The sequence below is a fragment of the Dendrobium catenatum genome, unplaced genomic scaffold (genome assembly GCF_001605985.2).
Source record: "Dendrobium catenatum unplaced genomic scaffold, ASM160598v2 fragScaff_scaffold_234, whole genome shotgun sequence".
In the NCBI taxonomy this organism is placed as follows: Eukaryota; Viridiplantae; Streptophyta; class Magnoliopsida; order Asparagales; family Orchidaceae; genus Dendrobium; species Dendrobium catenatum.
The window spans coordinates 34735-46846 of record NW_021318696.1 but is presented as its reverse complement, the minus strand read 5'-3'; the positions used below and the strand labels follow the sequence as shown (position 1 = coordinate 46846).

The 12112-nt window shown below is 34.0% G+C and overlaps 1 protein-coding gene across 1 annotated transcript in view; it reads right to left on the bottom strand.

Annotated features, from left to right (window-relative positions):
* Nucleotides 1-8479: 8479 nt before the first annotated feature.
* The window catches only part of LOC110111887 (cyclin-H1-1), a 27357-nt gene continuing 23724 nt past the window's right edge, over nt 8480-12112 (bottom strand). Inside the window, exons 10-13 of the mRNA XM_020843942.2 lie at nt 9232-9290; nt 9020-9098; nt 8838-8926; nt 8480-8741 (exon numbers count right to left, since the gene is read on the bottom strand). Coding sequence (XP_020699601.1) covers nt 8660-8741; nt 8838-8926; nt 9020-9098; nt 9232-9290 — 309 coding nt within the window. The 3' untranslated portion in view covers nt 8480-8659. The remainder of the gene's footprint in view (nt 8742-8837; nt 8927-9019; nt 9099-9231; nt 9291-12112) is intronic.

Genomic DNA, 12112 nt, shown 5'->3' with positions numbered 1-12112 from the left:
TTAAAATTATTTTAAAATTAATTTTAATTATTTTAAATTTAAAAAATTAATTCATTTTTAATCAGATTTTAACGTATAATACCTTAAATTTTTTAGAAAAATGTGTATTTTAATTTAAAATTATTTTCAAAGGCTAATTTTTGCTTATTTGGCATTTGTTTATTTTGCCTATTTATTTGAGTTTTTTAAAATATTATTTAAATAACTATTAATATAATAATTATTTTGAAACTAAAAATTATTTTCAAATCATTTTAAAACCTTGCTAAGGTGGCTAGTGGATCTTCTTTATATGCATTTATTATAAATTGATTTATTTTCAATTACATTATTTTGCAAAATATATATATTTATTATTTTTAAACTACCTATAATTAAATCTCTAATTTTGGGAGATTCACTTTAATAAAATTTTAATATTAGAGTATACATATAAAGAGCAATCATGGAGGAGTGGATTGGTGAATGATTGAGTCCCAATCATTAACTAATCGCTTCGATAATCATGCTAAGTTATTTTTTTTAATCATATTTTGCATGTGTAGGACGCACAAGAACCTAGCTTAAGCTCTCATAGATCTAAGGACATGGTGTTTTTACTGTTTTTGTGTACTCCTGCATTGCTACCATAAGGGTTAGTCCAAAACCTCATTTTAAATCCCTCTAATGTAGTGACACCCTAAGGACAAAAATTAAGGACCCCTCTACCAAATTTAGAAAAATTCTAGGAGCTAGGGTAGATAACTTATTGACATGAAAACTTCAACATTTAAACTTAGTGACATCCTAAACATATCAAAATTTTTTATGATTTTTCTTTTAGGATTCTTTAGACCCCTTAATTAACCAACCATAATTTACCCGTTAATTAGGGTCTGATAGCTTTTAAAAATTTTAATAAATCCATTTTGACTCAAAAATTATTCATAATAACTTGAATTGTTCAGAATTTAGTTCTTAACCTTAGATAAATAGGGCTCCTTAGTTTGACCTTAATATGACCCTTAATTTTAACTTTAATCAAAATTACTATTTTGCCCTTTTTAGATAATTAAAAATTATTAAAAATTCTAAATTTTCTCCAAACACTTGGGAGAACTCTCTTAGGTCATTTATGACCTTGGGAGTGATTTCAATCAGTTTGGAGCTGATTTGAATCAAAATCATAAAATCACTCTTAATTAGGTAGTTTTAATAAATCCCTTATATGCAAAAAACTTTGAAAATTCATAACTTTGCATAGGAAATTTTAAATCTTGCAAACTCAAAGCTTAACTACTCACCTTAAGGTCTAGTATTTACCTAAAATGTTAGGAACCCCAAACTTATCTCATTTCCCATAGTGACCTTTTGGACCCTCTCAACCTAGCACCTAGGAGGACCCGGGACTTTTCAAAATTGGCTAATATAATTTGAACTTCAAATACCACTATCCTAAGCATTAAAAATGAATCAACGAACTAAATTAACTAAATTGGACCCTAATTCACTAATATTTAAACTTTAATTAAAATTTTCTTTTCTAGCCTTCAACAAATTCTAATCTTATGCAACTTGAACTAATCATCCTACATAGGACCTATCCAAAATCACACAAGACTTACACACACATAGAATTGTATGCAAGGGCACCACTTCTGGACCTAGGCTAGGCTGGTGTTTACATTTCTGTTATGTGCCAAGTTTTTTAATATTCTACTGCATGTGTGAGAAATTGATTGGTATGTTTGCTTACTTTTACTATGCTCTATGGATTGGTTATGTGTTAGACTTACCCATAGGTTAGAAATGATATTTAATACTAATAATATTTTTTGCAAGTGGTCATGCTCATGAACGAGGGCAAATGTCATGATTTAAATATTAATGATGTCTTTTGTTGGTGCTTCAGAATTTACTCAGCCCCCCCTAAATAAATAAGGGCTAAATTAAAATCATAATTATAATTGCTACAGGTCCTTCAGAAACTGCTTAGCCCTCATAAATAATTAAGAGCATGGCCAAGTGTGGCTATGATGAGTATTTTCCTTTATTTTATATATAAACTGCTTGAGATGTTATAATTGCTTGGATTTTTTATTAAGATAACCTTCCATAAGAGTCTAGAATTTATTTCTTTTCATTAATATAAATTGTTTGTAATATTGGTGAGAGTTGTAAAAATAACTTTGAGTCAGGATATTCTTATCCAACTTGAATTTTAAAAGAAGAAGACATCCTTAAAGAAGAGAGTTTTCTTTCATTTGGAAGATTGAGTTTGGATGGATTTTAGATATCCAAAAAAAAAAGGCAATGCCCTTCTAAGGGGGATTCTCTCTTCATATTCAAGCCACGACGAATCCATGAAGTCTGAGGAGAAATTCAAGAAGAGAAGATTGAAGATCTGAAGACATAATATCCCACTCAAAGTTATTTGCGTCAGTCCTAGGCTTAGAAATCTGGGTTGTTGGTAGTGCTGCTCGGCCACTTTATTTTCTATAGACCCTAGGTTATAATTAAGGGCAGTTGGCTTATGGACATTTATTAATTAGTTTAATTATTTTAATGTGTTTTATTTATAAATATTTCCCTCTAGGGTTGCCTAATTTTTTTAGTTTATTAGCAATGTGCATGTTGTTTTTGCTTTAGCCTCGATTTTGTTAGGCTCTTTAAGGACTAAAACATTTTCTACTCATAACTAACCTCTAAAACTTTAAGAGTTAAATAACATAGAAACCTAATGATCTAGGGAACTATTAGAATCGTCTAGGGTCTCATACATATCAATACATTCTTCTCTTTCATTCTAAAGAGACACTTCCCCGCCTGTGGGTATAGTCCAAATAATTTGGCCTATGAGGATGAAGTGTCAGACCTAGAGAAGTCTAGTCTCCTTCTAAATATTATTTTTTTATAAGCTTGTTTTTAAAGTCTAATGCATATCTTATTTGGAGACTTCAATCAGCATGCATTGCATTAGAAATTAATTAAATTAAAATTTTAATTACATCAGCTCTAGGAGCATTTATCCAACATAAGTACAAGGACACTTATCTCTAGATGTCGGTCTTAACTTCCAAAAAACAAAACCACCCACCTATGATTTTAAATCGATTAGGAGGTTAGCTGGCTCCCCAATCTAGGCTGGGGTAAGTCCAAGTTTTCCACTACATTAGTTACGACATAGATTTTAGTGTTGTGTGTAGAACACTAAAACCAATTTAGATTTGGGATTCAAGGCTACTACATCTGGTCTCGTGGTATGCTTAAATAGTGGGTAAGTTCTCTATTCTTCAGGGACTATAAATCCTATTTATCAGCGTCACATGGATGACGCCACTTCCATCTTTCTCTTATGCACGTGTCGATGCTTGATTTATTTTCTCTAGTTTCTTCTCACTACCTTAGTCCCTCCAGATGTCAGTATGAGCCGTGTATGTTGGCTAAGCCCTTTGAACCCTTTCTTTCCATTTGAATAGGACTTCCTAGTCTTAGCCCTATGTGTCAATCCCATTTGTGGAAAGGATAATTTAGATTCCTTAATCGAGAGTCTTCTCGGGCTCCAGCCTGAGATTTAATTAACCACGGGGACTTGCACCCGTGGAAAACTGAATTCCACCATCTAATAAACCCCACTCGAGCTGATGTATCGAGTGGGGGAAAACCCGTAACTTTGATCAGGTCACATATATTATTACCCATCGGGGTACGCTGGCGAGAGCTGCTATCCTCAATGGTTAGTCATACGTACGATCTAATTTGCCCTTCCATTAGCCCGCTTGCGAGGAGCGCGGAGGCCTGCGATCGTCACTATCCCTCGGGGTAGGTGCGGTCGTATACCCCTCTATAATCCTGCAGCCATAGTGGTGTCCTTTCAGAGGTCCATAGTGGCAAGACAAATGACATATGCTATAAATATTTGAAGGTTTTGTAACCTTTGGAAATCAATTCAATTTTTGGGGTTAGAAATGTCAGATTGGGTTCAAATTTGTATGGTTGACCCAGATAATGAATTAGAGGTCATTTGGCATGGTTTTGAAATGATTGAGAAATCACCCAGAAAGGGTTTTAGGACATAGGCCTCTACCCCTAGATTTTGGTCTTAAACTTTAGATTTGGACTGGGATTTAGGCTTGGCTGATTGAATTTGGATTATCCAAACCAATTACATTCAAATGAATGATTGTAGTTAACTGTATATGATTGAAGCTGGATTAAGGGCTAGATTGAAGGTTGATTGAAGGTAGGATTGAAGATTCAAATGAAAATATATATATATATATATTAAGGTGAAAAAAAAAGATCAACCATACATGCTATCAAAGCAGAGCAACATAAAGGTTCAACTAGCCCTAAAGATATCACAGCCTACCATCAAAGATGAAAAGGTCGTGCACCTAAATGTAGATGGCCAGCGAGTTGGACGGATCCATATGTGAAATATTTGAAGACTAAAAAAGTAATCATTTATGTCATTGACTCAAGGTGATTCAAAATCAACTATGATATAATATAATGTATGTTATTTAAGAAATCAATCTCCTCCCTTAACTTATACCATGTAAAAGAAGATAGAATGAGAAGATGCTCAGCGAGATACATTCAGGTGAGTGTCAGAATCTCTCAAAAGCAAGGACACTTTCCCACCGAATCATAACAAGGATACTTTTGGTTGAACCGTTAAACAAATGTAGAAGTATTTCCAAGATTGTGTTCATTATGCCAAAAGTTTATGCCCATGAAGATGCAACCATCACACAAACTTCAACCCGGTAACAGAGCATTATGAAGGATGGATCTATGTGCTAACTATGCTTGTTTTAGTTCTTTTTGTTGGGAAGATTTAGATTTCAATAAGATCCCTCCTTTTATCAATTTGATAAAAAAGGAGTCGGATGCTTGTAGGTTGTAATAACTGTAGTTTCTTTTCTCCTTCAATATTAAGCTAGTTTGCTTGGGGTTTTCAAAAAAAAGTGGGAAAAAGGAGTTCATTCTAGTTATGTTAGTTTAATTTGCCATGTAGATAGAGTCCAATACACTAACTAAGATCATTTTTTAGCCCATAAAAAAATTTTACTTAAGATATAGTATATTACTGTCAAAAAATATTTTGTTAATATTCTTTGAAAGACCCCATCTAATCCTAGAATAATATTTTACTCAATTTTTTATTTTCAGCCTCTTCATCTTAAAGTCCAAAACTAATAAGCGATGTTGGGTACATAAACTTTTGCTCATAATAACTTTACAATTTTTGTATTCTAGACGATCTATTTTTTTTATAAGAAAATAATCAATCTGAGTTTTACTATATCCATTCTTATAAGTGATGAGATGCTCATATCTTTTCTTAAATAAGTTATTAGCAATTACAAATTGATAAGCTAAAAAAAATTCTAATATAGTCTTACCATCTTCATTAGTCGCTCCAAACTCAAGTCACTATGAATACTTTTAAAATCGTCTATCTCTCAACCTACATGTCTATTTAAATCTCCTCTAATAAAACTTTTTTTTTCTTCAAGAGATATCTTTTGTATTAATTTTTTTAAGTCATTCCAAATTTTTAATTTAGAACCCACATCCAAATCTACTTGAGGAGCATAAGCAATTATAATATTAATAATCGTAGCATCAACAATAATCTTTGAAGCTATCATGCCCTGATAATGTCTATATTGATAGAAAATCTCAGCCGAAGGGATCTGCATAAAATTCAAAGAAACACCCCAGATAGACCTGTCAATATTGGACCCGACCCGAAAACCCGACCCGAACCCGACCCGAAAATTTCGGGTTCGGGTCAACCCGAACCCGAACCGGGTCAGGTTCGGGTTAGAGATTTCGACCCGTTTGTAAAACCGGGTCGGGTTCGGGTTGACCCGGAAACCCGAAATCGACCCGGTTTGACCCGTTTTTAATTAATTTTGGAGGATTTTAATGAATTTTTATGAAATAAGTAAATAATATTTCAAAAAATTATAAATATTATTGCCCAAATTAAATTAATCTTGATTTATTTTACATGAATTGAAGTAAATCTACCCTTAATTTGATTTAAATTTAAATAAAATGAATTAAATAAAAAAATTTTAATTAAATATACCCGAAGCGGGTCGGGTTCGGGTTCGGAAAATCGACCCGTTTGCAAAAACGGGTCGGGTCGGGTCGGGTTGAACAGTGTCGGGTCAATTTCGGGTTGGACCCGAACCCGACCCGTGACCCGTTTTTGACAGGTCTAACCCCAGAGCTCAAAGCTAATTGTTCGGGGCTCATGTTTAAAGAAAAATCTCAAATCTACTATTCTTTCAAAATAAAAAATACTTAATCAAAATAAAACACCTAAAAACAATCTTAAAAAAAAAGCATCTATCTTCTGAAATTGTTTGTCGAATGTGATAAATTTGAAAATAACTTCAACTAAAATAAATAAATAAATGTTTAGTCGAGAATATTTCTAAAATTCATTCTGAAATCTCTCTTATGAGTAATGACGTGATTTGAGTCCTCTAATTGATGAATTTGCTGTCAAATGACACCAAAGTTTAACGATTATGATCGAGGCCCTCTGATCATATCCTTTTGCCGTAAAAATGATGCCACTAATATCCATCCCATTTTCAACCATGATCTCATTAACACTGAGGATAGGTGCATGGTGCCACAACGACTCACAAATTTTTGTCATTCTCAGGATTTAGTAGGTGAAATGCATTGACAACTCATTGGTGTATTTCACTAAATAGACCTCATGTGAACATGATCACATTGATTATGGGCCTCTTGAAAAAAGTTAAGGCAACATGCACTTCTTTGGTAATTGTTAAATCTGCATACTCTCAATTGTTGAGATGGATTTAGGTTTCATTTGGAATAGCGTTCTTACTGTTTCTGAAATATTTTTTATTACAAATTTTTTTAAAAACACTAAGAAAATAGTAGCACAAAACTATTCTAAATGAAGCCTTAAACTAATTATTGTATTACTTTCTGCTCTGCATTTTATTGTGATATCAAATGTTGAAGATTCATTTTTATTATATATAAAAAAAGCTGAAAATTCAATTTCAAAATTTCAATTCCAATATCACGTAGAGACGATGAACATTTTCTTTACTAATTCCTTGATAGGGTGATAAGTGAGTGAGTATATTATATCAATCATTTGTTATTGATTCATTTGTTCATTTATATTCGTGTATAATTATATTCATTTTTTGTTTAACAAATAATTCACTAATTACTTAAGAAATGGTCCACTTAATAATTATTTTATTTTTTATTTGATTTTCTATTTAGTTATTTTATGTTCGTTTTATTTAGTTAGGCTCCATGGCAATATTCAAACTAATTAAAATATTGATAAATAAATTTGAATGGCAGTTTAATTATATAGTAATGTTCCCACTCAAAATCAAAATTGATAAAAGATATATAAATTATTGGACTTAAATAAGATTATAATAAATTAGACCCATCTCATTTATGCCTCAATTCACTAACTGAGCAAATGTTGTTGTGCCTTAGAGGCTATTCGGTAAGGTTTTGAGATTGTTAGTATTTAATTTAAAGTAAAATAAATAATATAAAATTTTGTTGTATTTGGAATGAGCCATTCAATGCAAATTTGATATATTTGAAATTCAATCTATTTGGATGATTTTCAAATATAACATAAATTCATCGCTATTGCTACTGCCCACCACCACCACCGCCTCCACTTGTGCCAATTGTGATCTGCTACCACCCACCACCATCATTCAACAATGCTAAAATGCTGATTTTTTTTGGGCTGTTTAGGGATTGAACGGGAGCCGGCTGGAGGCATTGCCTGCGCTAAACCACTAAGCTGCTCCTCACGTCCCATATTGTCCATTTAATTTGATACCAAGAAAATGCCTCATGTTCAATGATTGTTTGTGAAAGAGGTTTGATGTTAAAAAAGGGCATATATATTTTTTGCTTTTGTAATCAAATATTGTGTAGGACATTTGATGATGGATTAGAAACTCTGTTGGGCTGAAGAAAAAAGGTTAGTCAGAAATCTCTTGGAATCATGGAATGATGAAATGAGATTCAATGAGTTTTATGAAGAGACCATGGACTTTGACTAGATTTAAAATATGTTTAGTTGTGCTTTACATCGATGGAAGCTAATTTAAGGTAGAAGATGAAAGAATAAAGCGCTTCATTGAGTGATTTTAAGAGAGAATGATCTTGGATCAAATTTACAATATGTTCAATTATGTTTAATCATAGTATATTTAAGCTTCATTTGGGATAACTTTCTTACTGCTTTTGTACTAGAAAGTTATTTTAAGAACAAATAAAAAAGCTATTCCAAATAAAATCTTAATGAGAGGGAGAAATTTTGATCCAAAGTATTTATCATAAACTTTAGCTTATATAACATATTTTTCATTCAAAAGTGTAAATTTTTTCTCCAAATTAAACGAGTAAAAAAAGTATTTATCCAATTATTTTGTCTTTCAACCAAACAGAACCCTACAATAACTTAGTTCCATTGATGCAGATAAGTAATTGTACAATATATTTAATAAAATTCTAATTATAAGTTGCAACATATTCCAACACAAATTTCATATCAAAATTGACGTATGCTGCAGGTAGTGTCCTGCATGGATTCTGTTATTTAGTTAATGCAAATAGAAGAGAGATCTTACCCGTCAATATGCGCTACTTGCATCTCATTTGATGTTCTCTTTGATTTGTGTTTTGATTTCTTCTCCCTCTTTTTACCACTGCAGAGATTCAGGAAGAAAAGAGTGAACTATATAGGCATTAAGAAATTTAAAGATTAGAAATATCAATAGATCTGTAGTAAAGCTGTGTAGTACTCGTCCTGCGCGCTTGGATCCAAACAACTTCGTAATTTTCTATCTATATGCCTCATATCTTTTGCCGTGGGAATAGCAACTTTGCCAACCTTGAATAACCAAAAATAAAATAAAATCATGAATTGTTTGATATAGAGCACATTATAAAGTATAGGGAAAATTTGACAAAATCATCTAATTACCAAAAAATCGATTGCATTAAGAGATTCAATGAGCTGAGAAGCATTGGGAGATTGTCGGGTAATAATTCTTTCCAAATATCTGAGAACATAAATATGAATTAAAGGAAGACAATATAAGAACTTAAAAATCTTTCAGCAAGTCGAATAAATGGTTTGAAGAGAGGAGGAATATGAAAATTATGCAAAAGGCAATATGGGTGAAGTTGAAAAACCTTTCAAAATCGATAACATTGAGCACCTCATTTGAGTTGCGCAGGGCTGACAATGCTAACTGCGCATATTGCAAAGAATGAGTAATCATGAAAACAGGCTAAGGTTTAATCAATAAAAACAGGTAAGACTGCAAAAAGCCGCCGCTTAGTAAACCAGTAAGCTGCATTTCGCTGGTAGACTTTTAGGGTTAAAATCATTGAAAAAATTAGAATCAAAATGAATTATTGACAATTCCAAAACAACCTGTTAGTTTGATGTACTACTTACCCCACTGAAATATGCTAGAGCCAACATTATAATATGATCAATTAACCAACCAAAATTTAAGCCACATAAACTAATAATTTTAAACAAATATAATGATATGCTAAATAACAGTAATCTTCAGCCATCCAAAAGTAAAAAAAAAAGACAAAAGATAAGTAATAAAGTGATGACAAAATACTTAAAAAAAAAACAAGAATAGAAATGAGATTGATGATCTGCTAGAGAATTGGAGGTGAAATCACTGTGAAGCAAGAGAGAGTGAATATGAGGTCTTGAGAATCATTCTTAAGAATAAATTTCAAAGTGAGAAGTTGCTAGCAACATAAATAAGTAGTGTATGAGAAAACTAGTGGGCAAGAGAAAGTGATAAAAAGAACCACCAAGAAGAGAATAGCTCCAGCAACAGAGAATTGCTTCAGTTCACTACTAAAATGCGCCTTAACTAACATTGAGCTTATTTAAAAGCTCAAATTCTACAGTTCTAAAGCATTATTTGGAATTGTTCTGTTTAGTAAAGCAGATAATTATTTTATCAGTTATTGTCCACAGTGTTGTAGGAGTACTATTTTTTTGGTCAAAAAATTGTTTCAGCGTTGATACTGGTATTAAATTACAAAAAAGAACATTATTATAATATGATAATGTAATAGTAAATTATAAATAATTAATTGAAAGAATGAATCTATTTACTCATTAATTAGAATGACTAAACCTTATCAAAGCATTTTTTCTAAGAAACCATCTAAACCACAATTCCATGAAAATTGACTTTTAGCTTTCATATAATTGAACTTTTCTCACAACAATTAAATCAAATGCCTTAACATTAGTTCCGTTGTTTATGCCTACTCTTGTTTCAAGAGCTTCACGTAGATGCATAGATACCTGGTTAAGCATGCATATATCATGCATGCTTATACACATGGGCGAAACTATGGCTTACATAGGACGACCCTCTTAAGTGAGGGTAAAAACAGAAAATTTATAATAAAAAAATAAAAATTACAAATAAAATATAAGATAACGTGAGACGATGATAGTCGTCGATCTTCAGCTCCTCGGATAGGCATAGACGGTTGGATGTCCGCATCATTCTCCCGGGGTGAAAAAGAGCTCGACTCCATCGAGTCCGCACCCCAGGTAACCATGCTATGATACCAAATATGATGCAATACATGCTTGAGGATCTACTCTCTCTCTATGGATCTAGGTTGAGCGGAGGAAGATCTTCCACACTAGAAATGAAGTGGACACTAGGAAGGACGAGCTGAGGAACGTTGTTGTTGGGAAGGTAACCGGAGATGGAGGCGGCACGGAGCGTCCAATGAGGGACCACGGGGTCCTTGGTCGTTGAAGTTCAATGGTCCCAGCAAGGCAATACACAATCCGGTTGACGTAGCGTTCAACGGTGACGTCGTACTCCCAATCCGATTCGTAGAAAGGGGAGAGGAAAATGTCGATCGCCCCTTGCTCGTTGTATGCGAAACCCTGGTCGACCTCAGGATCGGCCATGCACTGTAAGCATGGGGAGGAGCACGACAAGGAAGGTCAAAGAGAGAAGAACGGTGGAGAGGGGAAAAGGGTTGGGCCGTGGGCTTGGGAGGAGATGGGGTCACAATTTGGGGAGGGAGAGAGGGGAGAGGGTGAGGCTATTTTGTGAAAGGAATAAATCTAAAGTTTAATTTCAGATTCTAATAAGAATCCAAATTTAATTTCAAATTCATATTTTGAAATTTGAAATTAGAGTTTAGGAGGGAAAGGCATTAATGAGGTATTAAGTGGTGATTAAGTGGTAATTGGAGAGAGAAAAAAAGGAGGGGTGGCCGGCCATATGAAGAGAAGAGAGAGGCTTGAAATTAATTAGGTGGGGCCAATATTGGATATATTAATAACAATCAAATTTGAATTTAAATTTCAGCTTTTATTTAATTTTAAGAAAGCTTCCAAAAGTGGCATAATATGGGAGAGAAAGGGATTTGAATTTCAAATTAGGATTAAATTCCCTTAAAGAACTTTCCAAAATTGGGAAGACCAAATAGGAAAGCAAATTAATCCTAGCAATTTGAAATCCCTGTAGCTAGACCAAGGGGTGGCCGGCGGCAAGATGGCTAGGCCAACAGGGGCGATGGGATGGAGCAGGCTGGTCGGCAGTGGGCTCTAGCCGGCGGGTGGTGGCTGGGTGGGGACAGCAGGATGGGGCTAAGGTGGGGAAAATCGTGGGAGGAGCAATTTGAAATCCCTGTAGCTAGACCAAGGGGTGGCCGGCGGCAACATGGCTAGGCCAACAGGGGCGATGGGATGGAGCAGGCTGGTCGGCGGTAGGCTCTAGCCGGCGGGTGGTGGCTGGGTGGGGACAGCAGGATGGGGCTAAGGTGGGGAAAATCGTGGGAGGGGGGAGCTTGGGAGGAGCTTGAAAAGGGAGGTGGGGTAGGAGAAGATGGAGAGCTGAGAGATTCCCTCTAAAATTTCTTCCTCAAGAACTCACAAAGAGATCTTGGGAATCTCGGAACTCACAAAGAGATCATTTCCTCCTCAAGAACTCACAAAGAGATCTTGGGAATCTCGGAACTCAGAAAGAGATCCTTCTCCTCTCATGAACTCACTAAGAGATCA